The 19,727-nt window shown below is 36.0% G+C and overlaps 1 protein-coding gene across 3 annotated transcripts; it reads right to left on the bottom strand.

Moving 5' to 3' along the window:
- Positions 1-500: 500 nt before the first annotated feature.
- LOC110776614 (protein-tyrosine sulfotransferase) lies at positions 501-18,709 on the bottom strand. 3 transcript variants are annotated; one of them, XM_021981172.2, is made up of 13 exons: positions 18,528-18,709; positions 18,235-18,300; positions 17,688-17,865; positions 17,534-17,605; positions 8,931-9,219; positions 7,498-7,638; positions 6,084-6,188; positions 5,825-5,972; positions 3,402-3,448; positions 3,269-3,325; positions 3,046-3,168; positions 2,663-2,788; positions 501-1,158 (listed from the first exon to the last, which is right to left on the bottom strand). In XM_021981172.2, the coding sequence occupies exons 2-13, from the start codon at positions 18,281-18,283 to the stop codon at positions 1,009-1,011; spliced, it is 1,485 nt and encodes a 494-aa protein (XP_021836864.1). In that variant the 5' UTR covers positions 18,284-18,300; positions 18,528-18,709; the 3' UTR covers positions 501-1,008. The 3 variants fall into 3 exon arrangements, with proteins under 3 accessions (XP_021836864.1, XP_021836866.1, XP_021836865.1); XM_021981174.2 differs by having other exon boundaries at positions 501-1,152; XM_021981173.2 differs by having other exon boundaries at positions 3,046-3,165.
- Positions 18,710-19,727: the final 1,018 nt, after the last annotated feature.

The raw sequence follows: 19,727 nt of genomic DNA, 5'->3' as shown, positions 1-19,727 counted from the left end.
TTCAACAATGTGTTTTGTTGAAAATGTAGCAAAATGAAGCCACACGTGCAAGTCAACTGTCGAAAACTTCCCTTAGGTTGTCTTTGCAAAACATATTTATATTAAGGTGTAATATCACAAAAAAGATTGTATAAGGTCTTTTCTAGCAAATTTTGGGTTATAAAAGGTCTTTTTTGACAAATTTGCCAAAATTCAATGCGCATTTCACTGTTAGTAACTTACTACTCGTCCACTCTAATCTATCACTAAAAATATTAATACGTTTGTTATGTTTTATATGGACATGATAGTTGAGGTCTCGTTCGGAAATCGTTTTTTGTTTCCCGTTTTCTACTAAGTATTTTTTACAAAATTAAAAACCTAAATATGAAAAACACAAAAAGTAATTTCCATTATTTTGTTATCATTTTCAAAATCAATATGATTACTATAAGTATGACTCTATTTTAGTTCTTTATTCAATTTAAATCACTTTTAAACCAAAAATTGAAAACTGACAATGATAGCAAACGAGCCCTGAGTTAACTCGCTTAATTTAAAAATTAAACTTTTTCTTTCAACATTTGTTATACAATTTGGGATTTTCAAGTTCATAATAAAATGCCAACTGGCAAAAAAAAAAAGTAACAGTTTACCCCAACTTACAAGACTAGTTTCTCCATGTCTAAACCCGGACCTTTCAATCTCTCGATATTCTGTGATATACCCAAGTATGAGAACATTACAATCTCCCAGTTAGATTTAACTAGAAAAGAATATGCCAATGTTTGCTGCAGATATACCTTTATATTTGCAGTGATATAATGGCAAAAAGTAAGCATCTCAAAGCTAAAACAATCATATTTCCAGTTGCCGTACTAATCATCTTGTATCGTTCATAGTTTCTGTCCCTTCAAAGTTGCCGAACCGACCAGCACAAGTTACACGAAATGAACAGGTACTGGACTGTAGAGTGGCAGCTGTTCCTTTCACTATAAACCTTTCTTAACATCTATGTTTACAAACATATCATACCTTAACTTTAGACATTCTTCTTCTTGCATTTACAAACAATAATATAGCAACAACCACCAAAACGATGGTCATGATTAACGAAATATTTTCCCAATGCGGAGTCATAAATGAGTTGATCAGGATGCTGTTTTGTCTTTCCTGCAACTTGAACATAGATTCGTCTTTACATTAGAGAATGAACACTAAAATTTGCAACCAACAAAGCCTGCATTAGCTAAACTCATATTTTCACCAGCATCAATAAAATTGTCAAACAGAGTGAAGATTTCAAGGTCGAGAATGTTAATCTAGAATTCAACATTCAAGCCTCTCGTCAGTCCCCTCAAAAGAAAAAGCCGCAATTAAATCCCCTCAAAAAAAAAAAAAAGAAGCTGTTCTTCATGCTGAAAAATGAAGTCTTAGTAGAGCTCATACTCAATGATATTAACTGGGAAGAAATATATATGTATATATATAGGGGAGGGAAATTGATGAAAATTGAAAAAGACTAGTTTTTTTAAAAAATTGATGAAAATTTTCAACATAAACAAGACTAGTTTTTTTTTTTTTAATAAAAATGATGAAAATTTTCGTTAGATTTGTTAATTTTGTCAAGAGTTACATTGAATTTAAAGATATTTTTTGAATTATATTTAAGGAACTTCATTGAATTTTGTTTTGAAGTTTCAATAGAGTGAACTAGAAGAGAAAGAATGTGCATTCTTCTTGAGTAGAGAAAGTGGGTCTTCTTATTGAAAGAGAAACAAAATTGAATTCATATCTCTTGAATTCATCCTTAACTAGAATTTCATGAAACTTGATAAATAAATTTGTTGAATTTATGAAGAACTTTGTTGAGTTTGACCTCGGAGGTTCAATGGAGTCTATTTGAGGAGGAATAATGGGTATTCTTGATGAGTGAGAATGGGTGTTCCAGAGAAGAAAGAAACAAAATTAAATTCGTACCGAATGAATTCAATAACGAAGTGTACAAGTTGAATTTCATAATAATTGATCACGAATTTAGTTAAATTTGTGAATAACTTGGTGGTGTGTTTGGATGCAAGCATTTCATTTGAAATTCTGGAATTGATGAAATAAGGTGTTTGGTAACCAAAGAACTTGAAATTCTAGAATTGACCCAAATCCTTAAATGAATGTTAAAGGCCCATAAATGTGTAATTCAAAATGACATAATTTTTTTTGTCATTTGAAAATTCTTAAGCAAACCCTGTTGTGTGTATTACTTTTGAACTCAAAGCCTGAGGCTCCTGAGAGAACGCTTAAGCAAAAGGCAACATACCAATTAGCAGAAGTGTCTATATTCTAGGTTCACTATTACCAATAAAACCCAACCACATGACACATATATGTAAAAGCCAGCTTGCAAAGAATGAAATCAAGGATAGTGCATAATAAAGCCAAAGGCATAAAATTAGCAGAAGTAAAAAATTACACCATGACTGCTCTGAGAAAGAGTCAGTTATTTGGATAGCTCAGATATGCATGTTATAAATCTCTAAACCCCTCTGCTCTTATCCTAGATAAGATAAACCCCATTGAAAAAAGCGAGCTTAACGTAATGGAAATGGATAACATTTTTTGGTTTCTTTTTGTTCAAAATAAGTTTATACTTTGGATGAGAAGAGACTCAGATTACAGCACTCACCAACTTTTGCACTGTCTGTTCATGCTGCCCAGCAAAGATATTCTGAGCATACTTGTAAAGCTCCATATCAAGTCTATTCAGTGAAATTATCTGTTCAATCATTGATTCTGGTACCTGGTGGCGTGCCTGTAATGTTAGACTCCACAGTGTCAGTATAAGTATATGTCTACGACCAACACTGTTAATTCACGGTTCACACAATAATTTGCTCATAGTAAAACTGAAAGTAAACACAGAAGTTAGTCATCATCTTTCCATGGTCCAACAGGATGGCATAAATTATCTTGCATCTTTGAAACCTTTTATACGATGCATATTTCCTTGCCCAAGTAAAATTCTATGTTAATCGAAAGTAGAACATAAACCAAATGACTGCTACACACCTCTTTTGTATAGTTCACTGGGGATATTCTCTTCAGAGAATTAATTCGCCGCTGTGACTGCGACTTCCGCAAATGAGTAATGCATGATTCGTAAGCTTCCATAAGATTTCCAACAGTCATCTTCTAAATGGATGAAACACAATAAGTTCTATCGAATATGACTCAACAAGGACGATCAAATAATCAAGCGACCAGCCGATCAGTCTTATACAAGTAAGCTTACACTTCTTTTGACCTCTCTAACCGCATTTGGTAAAACCTTTATCAGGTTATCATCAGCCTGTAGAACAGGCAGCATGAAGCATCAGAATACATATGTTTTTTAATGCAGGACAAAATGTACTATTACTACTAACCTTGTGTTGACCAATTTGAGATTCAGACTCTGCAAGTGAATTTTGTTCTGCAGAATTGTTAAATAGAGTCAGAACCAATCCTTTTGAGTATAAACTCCAATATGCCTTAGTCCCCCTAATATTACATAATATGATAACAGGTTAATAGAACTTGGGACTACATGGAATTGAGTTTATACTTGCATATACCTCTATCAAAGTTGTATGGATTATTTGTTTGCCCCTCCAAAAAAAAAACCCTTCTTCCCAAAAGGAAATATGCTCCATATCCAAGTTTCAATTGTATCTTGAAGCAAGGTGAAATGACAAATTCCCTCCAACTCGAAATATTTGTCACCTTTGAAATTTGTGATTCACAACGTTGTGAGTCAATAACCCCAAAAGGCAAACATTTTGTGATGGAGTAAACCCATCATTTTTGTGGAGGATCAAGTTGGCAGGAAATCATTCACCTGGCACCAAAGGCAAGAGAAATTTAATCCTTCTTTTGGTTCAGTGGAAAAGCTTTGGTGAAAAAGCCAAGGTCAAATTCTAGTAAGGAAATATCACGAATATCTATCTAAATTTATCAATATTTCAACTAAAATCTAGCACTCAAAGGGTATACCTTCAATATATCAATGCTCAAGGGTTTTACTACTGTTTATGCTTTCACCGGATTGAGTGCCAATGCCAATCACAATAAGCCCACCCTCTATTTTGTTAATCTCCAGTACAGATAAATAGAAAAACATCTTGGCCTCTTATATTTCGCTTTTTTGTTTTTTTGACTTTGGATTCACTTTGGGCAATGTTTCTGTAGATGTTCAAGGGTGCCAACCTTTTCTACATGACTTAACATAAGTAATTATCTAGAGTCAACCTACTCATGTTTAGACAAGAGTCATACAGGAGACATAGAAAAACCAAAAGCCAGATGCTAGGTGTTAAGAGTCCGACCTTCCTTACCTTGTATTTCCCCTTAATGTCCGCTTTCTAGGACTTTTCTGAAGGTTTTCTAGGCTTCAAACTCAATTATTATGTTTCTCTCAACCCTGTGAACCACTGGAAATTTATTGTATTTTCAAAGCATGCCTCTCTAGAGGGAGATGAATGATGAAATCAAAGTTCTCTACCTAGCATATGAATTGCCTTGTTGTTGACTGAGTGCTATCCGACCCTCTCGACCCTTGCATTTTAGGCGCTCAAAAGATACTCGCTCCTTGTCATCGGTCTAATTGTGTCTGCTAAGTGCACACAAGCGCCCGATCTACCCTCGTCCCTCACTCTAGACGCCAATATGCAAATATGTCCCTTCTCAAATTGAACATTAGTTTGTATCACTACATGCACACAAGCCCTTTCCGCTTTGCACCCTTGCCGTCAAATAGGCAAGAGTGTGCCACACAATCCGGTGTCAAGACACTCAGACCATGACACTTGACTCTAATCACCTCTCTGCTCATATTTGATGTTAAGTACTAATGTCTATTAGCCACATATTTGTCTTGCCTAAAATGATTATGGATACAACCAATGCCATGTGCAAGACACCTCCTTTAGGAATCAAATCACATCTGATCTTGTATGCAGATCTAAAAGTGTGAAGGGCTGAGAATCAGAAATTGTGACCTAGAGTATTTCAGCTGTGGAGATATATGTTTGGCAGATAGATCAAAAGAACATAAGCTCTTAGTAAGGTGGATTCACCACCATCGTCTCCGGAATATTTTTTGTGGCTTAGTAGGTTGGTATTTATGTCCATTCAATGGTAGAACCATGTTTACATTGAAGAATAAACTTTAGCTTGAATTTATTTGAAATGATGGGTTGATCATCCTATATTGGCTTATACCACTGCTTGTGGTTACTAGTTACTACTAGCAAAAAGGGTAACAAAGACAAGGTTCAGTGGGCCAATTCGGTTTGTATAAACTAATTATTCCTAAATGAAGCTTCATATGTTGGTTAATGATGCAAAACAGATTAAAAACAAGGAAAGGCTGTTCTAAATAGGGCCAAACAATCTTTTGATTAGAAACAATTCTAAGACCATATCTCACTTATTTTTCGCTGGGAAAGATAGTTGGAAACTTGGAAATGCACAGAAACGGTGCTCAATAGGCCACGGATTATGTGCAGGGATAAAAACCTACCAGATGGGGTGGAAGAGGATTTAAAGGAGTAGAAATCAGAGGATAGATATCATCCTAGTTATCTGGAATTCCTAGTGTCTTATATTTGGAATGACAGGCATATGTACTAGAAGCTAAAGGTTATACAGTTAGTTAGTTATTTCATCAGAGGGTCCAGAGTAAGAGAATTACCAAGAAGGCACCCCTCGGGCCTCAACCGACCGACCCTCTGGTTTAAAAAGGCTAAATTTGCTTATTTTGTAACCTCAGTACTACAGAATTAGAGAAATATTTTTCAGTATAACTGACCTGTTATATTCATAGCTTGATGTTCCATGCTAGAATTTGATTCTACCAACTGAGAAATGACCTGTGCACCAACAACATGTGCGAATGTTGTCGCAGATCCTTTATGGTCTTCAGTTAGTCCAACATATAACATATTGTCCAACCTCCTCTGAATGTTTTGGGAAAAAAATAAAATATTAGAGCACATAAGGCTGCTAAAGGTGTATACTCTTAATGGAATGAGTGACAAAACATCCAAGAGCATAATTGACCATGCTACCTTTGCCACATCAAGCACAGAATCACCCAGAGAATCATACTTCTGCACACAAGTACGCACTTCATGCGACTCCTCTAACTTTGAATTATTTGTTAGTCCTGCAACCTGTAGTCGGTTGGAGAGATGCTTTAATTACAATGGCAACAAAAATATGAAATCAGAAGCACACACATCCCAAAAAAGTATACACCACAAGTCCACAACCAGGGTATCATAAAGAGGCCTGCAATCCAATAGTAAGACAACAAAACACCTAATGGCTTCTTTTTCTTTTTCTTGGGGGGGGGGGGGGGGGAGAGAGTTTTCCTGAGTACAAGAAAGGCATCAGATTCCTACAAACTATTTTGGAGATAGACTGTAATGGGGTTTTGTTGATTAAAGATAAATGAAAATAAGGTACAAATTGTAATGGGGTTTCGTTGATTAAAGATAAATGAAAATAAGGTAGCGTACTAGTGTGTATACTGTATAGTTTAAGACTTCTGGGTGGTAGGAGGATTGAAAACAATTTTTTTTTCTTTTTCATTTTTTACTATAACCCAACTCAAAATGAGAACTGGGAATTTAATTGGGATAATCATTTTGTGAGAAATGGAAAGTTCTATGGGGGATGGGGGACTACTTAGTTTTTGATACCCTAGAAGTTCTAATCATATATGTTGCAAAGTTCTGAACCTTGGCCAAGTACTATCTGGGTTATATATGCAAAACAAAATCAGAAAGTTCCACAGCGCACCCTGAAAAACTCAGTTAATTAAGGGCCTTTGTGGAAAATAAGCCCCAAGACTTATGTCTTATGTGCAAACCAGCCCTCCTAGTCTTTTAATTGAAGCAAATCTGCCCCTTAGGTTTTGTAATTAGTGCAATCCACATCAAAATGAAATTTTCAGCCAATCTAAACTTGGAAACCACTATACATCTTTAATTTCGCTAGAAAACAACTCCAAATTTAACGCTATACAATTTTTGTACATTCCAAGTACAATATACATAGTATATTAAATTTTAATAATTACAAAACCCTAAATTCACAAAAAAAAGAGAGAGAAAAGAACTGACAGCATGAAGTAGCAACACCAAGTTCTTAACTACACAAAGTAAATAAATTACGTATTAAAATTGTAATACATGTATTTCGTATTTCGCATAAAGCTGATTTTCCGGTAGATTTTAAAGTATTCAGACTAAGAGTAACCGGAATATACTACTTAATAATTAAATTGCACAATTTAGAAAGATATGGGGCTGATTTGCTTTAATTAAAACTAAAGGGGTTTATTTGCACATAAGACATAAGTCTTGGGGCTTATTAGAAAGAAGAATGAGGCTCATATCATATCCATCACAATATTATAGAGTACATAACCATTGTACAAAAGAACAATGTTGACAATGAAGATCCAAGCAGGGATACCTGAAAAGTAGCCCCGTTGTGAACGATGTCCAAAGCAATTGGATCATTTATGTATTGATGCAGCGGCATAGCAAAGTGTTCCATATCGTATGAGTTTTTACTTTCAACGAGATTTAGATTCCGACTCAGCCTAGCATCTCTCTGTCCATTTAAGCAAAGAAAAATATCATCAAGAACTTGAGCATCTAATCTGAATATTCTGGGTTTACATTCAGCACATATCCCAACATTATAAAGCACTTGAAAATGATCATCATCGACTTCAAAAATAACTCAAGGTAATCACTACCTTACCTAAATTTAGAAACAGATGTTCAAAGTTCTAAACAGCTTCAATAAGAAAGAAAATTTAGTTCGTGACCTTTTGCTCTACAATAAAGAATTGGATATTTTAAATTTGAGCAGGACACAGCCAGCAATTTCATTAAAAATCTCTTCTCACAGCCTGATGTGTCACTGATGAAAGTAGCACTGTTACATATGTCCATTACTTTCTTTTTCTTCTTCCTTTCCCCTTTTCCCCTTCCGATAGATACATAAGTACAAATTCACTGGTAAAATACCCATTCAGGTTAACCACTTGTTTACTCAACAATGCAAAAGAATATGTTGTCTGAAGGATCTCTAACCGAAAAAAAATCCAAAAGCGTACCAACTATGAAAGTAAAACCTAAGCTAAATGCCTTTCTTGATGAAATAAGACTATAAGAGAGCATAAAGAGGGAGCAATATTTCCAAAAAAGAAGGAAGTTTTTCTGATTTATAAAACAACCAAATCACTTGACATATACGGATATACCCATCATAAAAATAACCTTAAAAAACAGTAAGCAGAAAAATGCCAAGCTAAAACAGGTACTGTAGAAATTGTTGATGGTACTGTAGAAATTGTTGATTCTCACTAAAGGTGTCCAACAATCTTTCAAGAGGGAATTTTTGAACACATGCCAAAGGATGATTTAACACCAAAGCAACAAAAGAAACTCGTATGTGTCATTATTAAAGGTAATACCAGTCAATATCTACACTACCATCACTAATAATGCACAAATTCACTAGGAGTAACATTTCTAGTATTTAAATCACTACCACAGGATGCAGGGTAATTAACAACCCAGACAAGGAGTAGAGAGCATACGAGGAGAGGATTTTATCCCCTTTCAGACATGAATCTTGTAGAATGCAATGAAATGGAAGTCAACCCAGATGAAACCTTTATTGAGCAGCAAGAGCACTAAACTTGAAATCTATTATTATGAATAAGAATGCAACTTCCAAACAATACCCCAAAATTCCCTATGCAAATTACAAGCTCGAAATGGCAGGAATACAGTTGAAGCAGTCAAAGCTAATTGGTAATATAAACCTTGACACTGAATATATGAATTTTCACTGAAGAATATAAATAAAAGGAGAAACAATATAAGCCATACCCTGGAAAATAGGTCTTCTCTCATCCATGGAACCAAATACTTCCACGGCCAAATATCTAGCGTGCTAACCACATTGTTTTTCTTTCGCAAATGTCCAGCCATTTGTATGGAAGAAGTCAAGTTAGGATGCACCAAAAATCTAGCGGCTACCTCAATTGAAAATTCGTAAGTACTGAATACACGATCAACAGGGTTTCTTAGTATTGTCACAACTGAGGTTTTCTCCTTAGGCAGCTTAGTCATCATGCTGTAATCATCGTGAGTAACTAACAACCTGCAATGTGCTGTTCTGTAAAGGAACAGAGAGTATATTTATAGTTAGTAAATCAAGTGTTTATAGCATTCAGTGAATATGTTCGAAAACGCATGAGCTCCTAACAGCATGTACAACCAAAAAGGAACTGTGTTGAAACGAATATAAGTAGAGCTTGGATAAGAATATGAATAAAGTGAAAGCGAAAGAAATTAGAATCGAAGTATAAATAAAAAAAATTAAACCAAATATATAAGGTTCCTTGTATAACTGGTCTCTTTAAGGAGCAGCAAATCAACACAAAATTGATTGTTTAACAGTTTGTTACAACAATTATAAGAAGCATCATCAATGAATGTCATAAAGCGGGTGTATAATTGGGAATGGAAATTTCTGGCTTTGGATTTGAGATCAATGGAAGTGCTACTTACGAAAAATTAACAAGGAAAATAATGTGATTCGACAGATGCTAAGCTATCACCAAGCAAAAGATATTCTTCAAAACATAAGAGGCAAGGATAACAATATCGAAGTGTTTTGTACCCTGCTGCTGGTCCAGAGAATTCAAATTGGTCTGCGCCTCAGGAAAAAAAATTGACCTCTCCCGTTGTCACTAACAAGGTAAAAGCCAATCTTGAACAACCACAGGAACTTTGGTAATTGACAAAGGATTTAACGACTACAATTTCACGAACTTACAAGGTACTTCGGTATGATGCCATTGAAGATATCTGCGACTAGATAAGAAGTATTAAGAGGAAGTGCTGAAGATCCACATTTTATGTTCCCACTTTCATTGATACAAATCCCACGTTGATGTTGGATATAATGCAAATGGAGGTTGTGGTGAAGGGGCATGATGAAACTGAGAATTCAGATATATAAAACTCTTCAGTTACAAAGTCTATTGTACTCTGTTTTAAATATGCTGTAATAGTCCCTTATTTTACGCCCCCTGATTTTCCACCTTAAAATCAGAGAGCTTTATGGTTTATAATTCTGGTTTAATCTGACAGATTTCTCTCCTAAACTAACTCTTCAGTTACGATGTGTTTTGAGGCTTTAGAATAGACTTTTGTTGTCCACAAAAATACGGAGAAAAACTATCTTCTTCCTCTCTTCTTTACTAATTTTCCTCTTTAGTTCTGAGCATCATTATGAGTTTTTAATTTCCCTTATTTGAGTGCACATTAGAGGAAATAGCTGTGTGAAATCTCGAGGGGCATAGCCACATCCCATTGCACCATAGTCGGGGTGAATTTTGCTTCTACGATAATGTTTCTAACATATTACAGCTTCACAAATACATTAAACTATTTGGCCCACATTGTTAACCATTTCTTTCTAACTACATACTGATCTTGCAGAGCTCTTTCTCTAACAATTTAGAAGCAAAATTTTCAACTGTAATTTCAGATCAAGGATTCATCCTTGTTCAAAACTCTTCTTGATCTCTCTAAACTAGAAGCATTAGATGGTATGCATTACAAGCGATGGGCTCAAAAGCTCCTAATCTTCTACGAACAACTCGAGGTTGATTATGTCCTCACAACTGACTGCACGTCCAAATGCTATTTCTATTGCTAATGCTACACCTTCTGATCTAGATGGTCGGATTGCAAAATATAAAAAACATAACATAATCGTTAGAGGTCATCTTCTCAGTCATATGACCAATGTCCTATTTGACCTTTTTATAATAACAAGTCAGCAAATTTAGTTTGGGAGACCTTAGAGAAGAAAAATGGGACTGATGATGCCGGCAAAAGAAGTATGACACTGAAAAGTGGTTGCAGTTCAAGATTATTGATGATAACTTGATAAGTCAATCATGGATCAAGTCCATGAGTATGAGAATCTAGTCATTGACATCCTAGCTAAGGTATGAAGATGTGCGAGGTGCTTCAAGCCAATGTTCTGATCGAGAATTCCTGATTCATGGTCCAACTACCACCACCATCTCAAACATAAGAAGAAAGTTATGTTGCTAGAGGAATTGCTCAACCACGTGAAGATTAAAGAAGCCAACAGACTAAAGGATAAGGATTCTTCTCCCTATGAACTTTTTGTTAAAGCTAACCTTGTGGAATCTTCTGTTCCTAAGAATGACAAGTTCAAGAAAGCAACCTCAGAGAACAATCAGAATACGTTTCAGAAATTTAGAGTTCAAAACAAGAAAGTGGAAACTTCAACAAGAACAACAACTACGGGAAATGAGGTATGTGTGTGGAAAACATGGCCACTAAGGCATATCAATGCATAACTATCAAGATGCTGAAAAAAATAAATGGACAGAAAGCAAGACCAGAACAAATCTCTAAGCTCACTTGAGGATCAAAACGATATTATTGTTGTTATCCAAGTCTTCATGGGAAATTCTAGCACGGTGAAGTCCTTGATAAAGGAAAGATATCTCTCTAAGTTACATTTTGGAAAAACTTTAGCATTGCACAACGTGTTGTATGTGCCTTCCCTACGTAGAAATGTGATTTCTGGTAGACTTCTTAGCAAAGCTGGAATTAAGTTAGTATTTGAGCTAACAACTTATATTGACCCGTAATGGGGTAGGGTAATGTCAGGGGGCTTATTTGTATTAGAGACTATTTGTGTTGTTGATTCCATTAATCTTATGCTTCTGCTTACTTGCTTGAGTCCGTTGATCTTTTGCATGGTAGATTAGTATATGTAAACTATGTTCTTTTAAACGTTTGCAAAACATGTTTTTAATTCCTAACCTAGTTGGAAATGGCCAAAACAAATGTGAAATATGCGATGAGGCTAAACATTACAGAAAACCTTTCCAGACTATCACTAATAGACAAACTAAACTACTAGAATTGGTATATACGGACTTAGCAAACTTTAGAATTACCGTCAGAGGCGGAAAACGGTATTACATTACATTTGTTGATGACCATTCTAGATATATCAAAGTGTATCTTTTGAGAACCAAAGACGAGGCAGGATAAACGTTTTAAATTTATAAGGCAGAAGTTTAGATCTGATAGAGGGGGTGAGTACGGAATTACCTTTTTAAAGGAACTTTGTGAGAAAGATGGGATTAGCCATGAGTTTTCTGCTCCCTACACTCCAACAAAATGGCATGATATTGCTGAAAGGAAAAATAGAACTCTCAAAGTGATGATGAATGGTATGTTAATAAGTTTTGGTTTGCCGGGTTACATGTGTGGGGAGGTCGTACTTTCTGCTAATTATGTGTTAAAACAAAGTACTCCATAAGAAACTAGAGAAGCCTCCTTATGAGTTATGGAAAGGCCATGGACCTAACCTAAAATACTTAAAGGTGTGGGGGTGTTTACCTAAGGTGGGTTTACCTTCCTTTAAACTGGAAAATGTTAGACCTAAGACTTTTGATGTTGTATTTGTTTTGTTGGTTATGCTGAAAACAACTCAACCAATAGGTTCATACGCTTAAACGATAGAACAACGTGTGAATCTAGAGATGCTGATTTTTTTAAAGCATGTTTTCCCTTTAAAGAAAAATGTTATTCATGATATGTCTATGTCTGCTCGCACTTCCTCTTCTATGCATTTAATTGTCTATAAAAGACGTAGAATTTAAATTAACTTGGGTTTCGATTATTTGACTACCTTTTAACTGAACTCAATGATGTGGAAGAATTAGATTAACTTGTTGTATGCTTACAATTGTTTGATGATGAGCTTAAATTTTTTTGATGAGGCTATGAGTTCCGTTGATGCTATTTATGGAAGGACATTGTTAATAGTGAAATAGAGTCTACTATGTCTAATCACACGTGGGAACTTGTTGAGTTACCTAAGGGTAGCAAAGTTATTGGATGGAAGTGGGTCTTCAACGAAAAAAGAAACAGAAAAAGAAAATTTGATGGTGCAGTCGTACAAGGCAAGACTAGTAATAAAAGGTTTCACTCAAAAATTTGGTATTGATTTCTTTTACACTTACTCACGTGTGACTAAGATCGCCACTATTCGTTTCTCCTTGCATTACCTTCAAGTTAAAAGTTGATTGTAAATCAAATAGATGTAAAAACTGCTTTTTCGAATGGCGACCTATGAAGCCTGGGTACGGGTCCTGGGTGCCGTTTCCCGTACCGGGTACGGGTACGGTACGGGTACGGGACGGGTACGGCCAGGATTCGTACCCAGAACGACTCCAACCGGGTGGGTACGGGGAATTTATTTGGGTACGGTTCAGCGAAAACCGGGGACGCCATGGGTACGAATTTCAGAGGCCCAACAGGTATTCTCGCCCCTCGCCGTCGGTTCTCTCGCCAGTCGCCACTCGCCGGTCGTCTCGCCGGTCATCTGCTTCTCCTTTGATTTTCGATACCGCCGGCCGAAGCAAGAAGTCGCCGCCCTCATCGGCCACCAAAGAATGAGAAAATGGAGAGACGGGTTTAAAAATGGGGGAGTTGAATTGGAAGAGGAGAAGTTATACAGTAAGGAGGGGAAACGGTTACTTTTTTTTTTTTTTTTTTTTTTTTTTTTTACTGAGAGTTAAATTAGGGTTTCCTTGGATAATATTCCAAGTGTTTGTGTAACAGATTAAAAGCAATGGCTAAGATTGGTTTGGTTTGAGTAAGGGAATATTTTAGATTTTTTTGGATTGAATTGAATTCTTTAATTCAAGACAGCTGGCAATTTGCATGCAAGGATTAAAAGCCAACTCTACATTCCTCACCACCAATCACCACTAAGCTAGATATTTTAAATAAAAAAGAGTATTTGTTTTGTTTATATTTTATTTATTTATTTTGGGATCGTTTGATTCTCAATTTCTCACTTCTCACATGTATTTGACTGAGTTAAATTCTTGTACTTCTGTTTCTTCTGTTCTTTACTTCTCACATGTATTTTTATTTTTTATTTTTATCTTTTAATTATTAATTATTAATTATTAATTATGAATTATGAATTATGAATTATTAATTATTAATTATTAATTTTGTTTATTTGCCGAATCCATGCCGTACCCGTTTTTTGCAATTTTGATTTTGCCGTTTTCCGTCTCCGTACCCGTCCCGGTACCCGTCCCCGTCCCCGTCCCCGTTTCCGTGCAACTTAGATGGCGACTTAAAGAAGGAAATTTATATGGTTCAACCTCCTAGTTTTCTAATTCTCAACCAAAAACAAAAAGTTTGTAAGTTAAATAAATCTTTGTATGGTTTGAAACAAGCTCTAAAACAGTGGTACGAGAAGTTCCATAAAACTATTTTGAGTTTTGTTTTTGTTGTAAACCGTGTTGATGCGCGTGTGTATTAAAAAATGTTTGGTCCAAATTGTGTGATATTGCTTACATGTAGATGACATGTTACTTTTTGGTACACATATTCTCTCAATTTGAAATGAAAGGCTTAGGTGAAATTAATGTGATCTTGGGTGTTAAAGTCACCAAAGCCAGTAAATGGTTTATCTTTGTCTCAAGCTCGTTAAGGGGATAAAGTGTGAAAGAAATTTAACAGTTTTGATGGTGTGCCACACTCCAATTAAAAAAGACCCTAGCAATCACTTGAAAAAGAATAAAGGTGATAGTGTGACTCAAAGTATGCTAAGATAATTAGGAGTTCAATGTTTCTAAACACCACTTGACCTGATATAGCCTATACAGTTAGCAGGATTAGTCGATAACGCTAGTAGAGATCAGTGGAATGCTCTTAGGCGTTTGTTAAAATACCTTAGAGGTACCATTGATTGGGTTTTACATTATGTAGGATTTCATACAGTGTTAGAAGGTTATTGTGATGCAAACTGAGTATCCGACGTTATTGTGATGCAAACTGAGTATCCAACGTTATTGTGATGCTAACTGAGTAACCGATAATGATGAACGGAGTTCCACAAGTGGATATATATTCACTTTATGTAGAGCAGTGATCTCTTGGAAATCTTCTAAACAGATTTGTATTGCCCGGTCCACTATGGAGTCCAAGTTCATTGCTTTGGACTTAGCCGAGCAAGAGGCGGAGTGGTTGAAAAACTTATTGGCTAATATTCCATTGTGGGGGCGACCTACTCCATCTGGATCTCTACATGGTGACTCACAGCTATTTGTGTTGCCAAGAACAATGCTTATAATGGCAAAAAGAGACATACACTTGTTAGACATGAATCTGTGAGAACTTTGATAAAGAGTGGTGTAATCAATATGGAGTATGTGAGATCTGAGAGGAACATAGAAGATCCATAACTAAGGGACTAAACAAAAGACTTTTCTTAGATACACCTAGGGTAATGGGGATTAAACTCGTTGGTTGAGGAATTCATGGTGGCATCCGACCTTGTTCATACAAGGTTTCTTGTGGACTAAAGAAGCCATGGAAAGACTCATTTTTGTACACTTCTCATTCCTATAACTTGTACATTTATTGAGATTAAGCTTTTTTTTTGCTTTTAATGAATTCATATCTCAAGGTTTGGGTGGTCCTAATGAGACGGACTTAATGATTCGCCACCTATATGTTGAGAGGATGAGCAAATGCTCTTAAATATTTCATACCTCAGGGTAAGGGTATAGGTATGGGTGGTCTATGTGATAGACTTGATGAAATCACCTACCTGAGTGTGAAGGTTTGACCACGTTCTATGGAGGACTTTGGCAAGTTTTTCTAGAGCACTCATAAGCATCCCAAAGTATAATGGTCGTTGTTGGTTGGTTGGTGATCACGGAACTTATAATTTTTAATGGTAAGATATGTGTTACTATGTTAAGAGAGTTCCTGATTCGTTCACTCCCTTGATAAAGAAGTTGCACAATTTTCACTATGTGTTGGTGACTTGGTTCTATAGCAAGATACCAATAGATAAGTATCAAGCCTACTTAGATGCTCATAATTGGTTTGGTTTTTTATTTTTTGTTATATTTTATTTCCCTTTGCATTTGTAGGGATTGATGGATATAATGCAAATGGAGGTTGTGGCATAGGCTAGAAGGGAAAAGCTGTAACTAAGAATTCAGATTTATGAAACTCTCCACTTACAAAGTCTATTCCACTCTGTTTTAAATGTGGTGTAACAGTCGCTTATTTTACGCCCCTAAAGTTGATTTTCATCCTTAAAATCAGAGAGCTTTTATTGTTTATTCTTCTGGTTAATCTTATAGATTTCTCTCCTAAACTAACTCTTCACTTACAATTTGTTTTGAGGCTTTAAAAGAAGACTTCTGTTGTCCACAAAAATACGGAAAAAAACATCTAAACCATCGTAAAGTAGAAAATATCTATGTTTATTGGGCTGTCATGTAAGACAAGGGATCAGAGGATTGTATCCTCTGACACTCTAGATGTAATAAATTTCATACAAAGCCACTATATATTTGGAGTCATGTCGTGTCGAAGTTCGGAGGATCCGACACCTTTTGTCAACCAAAGTATCGAAGTAACATAGGAAAATATGGAATTTTCCAGCTGCTATAAGCTTATCTCAAACCATATATTTAGTTCTCTATGAAAACAAACAAGAATGCCCACGTTCAACTTTTGCTTCTACCTCATTCAACAATTTTAAATGCACTTCTAAGTAGCATATGGACGTTGCATGTTGAGTCAAGAGTTTGGAAAATGCAGCTTCTATGTTATCACAAAACTAAGACTGTAAATCTAATACCCCCCCCCCCCCCACCCTCTCAACCTGCTCTAGGTGGGAACCTATCCTGTCTTTTCTTTTTCTTCACAAAATACTAGAGCCTTTAGGCATTGATGTTGATGCGTGATGGATTATCAGCCGGTTATGGGAACAATGCGAGTTGGGCAGCTTTGTCTTGCAAAAGTTTAAAGGTGGATTGGACTGCCCCTACTGAAGTGTTCCAAATGATCCAATATGGCATAAAGTCTGTCCAACGGCTCCCATGGCGGTACGGGAATATGGAAAGCTTGAGATCCCTTTCCAGTTCCCATGAAATTCCCTCTCGGGTCAACACATAGAGTCTTAAATGACGGTTTATAACCAATTAAATGCATCCGTAAAAGCCAAATGTGGCACCTTCCGTTTCTTCTCTAAAAAATTGAGTCTTCTACATTACATCACTTTAAAATCAAAACAAATTCTACTAAAAATACCCAACTAATTTCATATTTCTGTATACATTATTCTCTTTCTAAAAGAAATGACAACTCAAAATTTTATCATACTAACTTTCATCCTCTTTCCAGCATCCAACTCTTGGGAAAAAGCTTCTCAGCTGAGACAACATGTCTAAGGAGGTTTTACTACTGTGGCACTACTGGAATATAATTAAGTTTTTTGTGCAAAAGGGAAATAGGGAATAAAGACATACCAATTGGGCAAGGGTGTAAAGGTATGGCTTATGAGCAATGTAGACTATCAAAAGGAAAATGGAAAAAAATAATACCTTGGATTGAAACGCAATTTGTCATAAGAACGAGGACATTCCAGCCGAGAAGAGTACAGCTTTTTCAAGAAACTGCAAGCAAGTAGATGCTGCTGTAAAATCCTTTTCAACCAACATTTTAACTGCTGCAAAGCTTTAGTTCACAGTCATTTACCAGTGAAAATATGTACGTCCTCCGGTCCTTGGTATATGTAGGAAAAACAACAGATCACGAAGTGTATGTTTGTCTTCCTTAACTTCTTGACTAAGTTGAGAAGTGGCCCAATTGTTTACAGCAATCTCACAACGTTGGTAGTCATCTTCAGCAAAAGAAGTATTTACCAGCATAATAACTGAATGATTAAAAGAGAAAAGGACAATCATCACCCAAATATCAAAACTAAATGTATGCAACAATAAAGCTTGCTTCACAATTACACACAGTAAATTAAACCAGGAAACAAACTTAAACTAACAAGACTGCAATACACTATGCTGAGCAATTGCCCGCAACAACAATACGACAACAAAATCCCAACTTTCAGTTAACTGTTGTAATCTCCACCCACCTACAGCAATCCTCCTCCCTTACTCCGGCACGGAACCGGAAACAAGTATCATACAGTATATAATAACTCCTATGATATGAACACTAAAAACATTGCATTTGCAGAAGGAAAAAAAATCAAGGAAACCAAAGTGCAGCAAGAAAACACAATTACCTGATCCAATAATCAAAAGCGGGACAGCCCATTTTAATTTTGGATCCATCAAACTTCAAGAAGTTGCTGAAACAATAAAAAAAAACGACAAATTTCAGTAATACACTTCAATTTTATACAAAAAGAACTAAAACCAATCAAATTTCTGTAAGGAATAACTGCAATTAAGTTACCAGTGAGAAGCAAAAATTAGGAGAAAAAATCAAAACCCTAAATCATAATAATTGCAAAAGGGAAATTAATAGAGTCATAAGTAATGGGAAAAAAAGGGGGGATCATTGCAATTAACATACATGAAAAGCAATGATATGGAAGCGCGGAATCTCGTGCTCGTGAAAATGTTGTCGGGGGAAGCACCAGCAGACCAGAACAAAAAAATTGGCCTTGGTCCCCGGAAAGTGCGGAATGAACTGGATTTCCCCGGAAAGATCAGAGAAGCGCACTTCCTGTTGTTGGTGACTGGTGGGTGGTGACTAGGGATGGCAATGGGTCGGATCTGGACCGGGTCCGACAGGATCCAGACCCAAACCCGCTTTTTAAGAGGTGGATCCAGATCCGACCCAGATCCGTTGGGTCCAAAAAAATCAGATCCAGACCCAGATCCACTGGGTCTAATGGGTTTAGGGTCGGATCTGGGTCCTAAATGGGTCTAAGCGTATTTGTTTTCCAAAAAAAATTGTCCCTCATTTTTCTTATAATATGTAATTTTTTGCGCCCATTTTTTGTATGTAAACGTAACGTTGCTTTAAAAAAACCACTAAATATGGAATATTCGTTAATTTTGTTTAGGAAAAAAAAATCATAGTAGCCTTGTGATACAATAAGTATTTAAAGTTTCTAATATTATTATTTATATGTCACATCAAACAATTTTTAAATAGTTTAGTATCATAAGAACTGAATAAAGTTTAGCACGCAAAGATTGAATTATATTTAAAATTTAATAATTTTTTTAAAATTATATATATGGGTCTGTGTGTCGGATCTGGACCGGATCTGGATCTTTAATTCTTGGACCCGGACCCAGACCCGCCCCATTGAACAAAGACCCAGATCCGCCCCAGATCCACAGGGTCTAATTTTTTTGGACCCAGAACCTTAAAAATGGACCGGGTCCAACCGGATCTGGGTCGGGTCTTGGACCCATTGCCATCCCTAGTGGTGACTTGGTGAGGAGAGAGAAACTAGAGGAAGGGTAAAATTGGGAAAGAGGGTGGACTAAACTACAAATGTCAACTCTTTCAGAGAAAGAGCAATAGCGATTTTGTAGTTATTCACGACACAATATTACAATCTCTCCTATTAGTGAGTTATACTTCGTATAAAACTAGATGGGTAATTTTGAGGAATTTGTGGCAAATTTTGATTTTAAAATTGGTTTGGGAATTGTTGTGGGAAATTTGGGTTTGAAAATTGATTTGGGAATTGTTGATTTGGATGCATTGGTTGGTTAGGCATGTTATAAAATAACATCCTTTGAGCATTTGGATTAT

This window comes from Spinacia oleracea, chromosome 2 (genome assembly GCF_020520425.1).
Source record: "Spinacia oleracea cultivar Varoflay chromosome 2, BTI_SOV_V1, whole genome shotgun sequence".
Taxonomy (NCBI): Eukaryota; Viridiplantae; Streptophyta; class Magnoliopsida; order Caryophyllales; family Amaranthaceae; genus Spinacia; species Spinacia oleracea.
The sequence above is the reverse complement of the archived record's forward strand: the minus strand, read 5'-3'. Positions and strand labels throughout refer to the sequence as shown.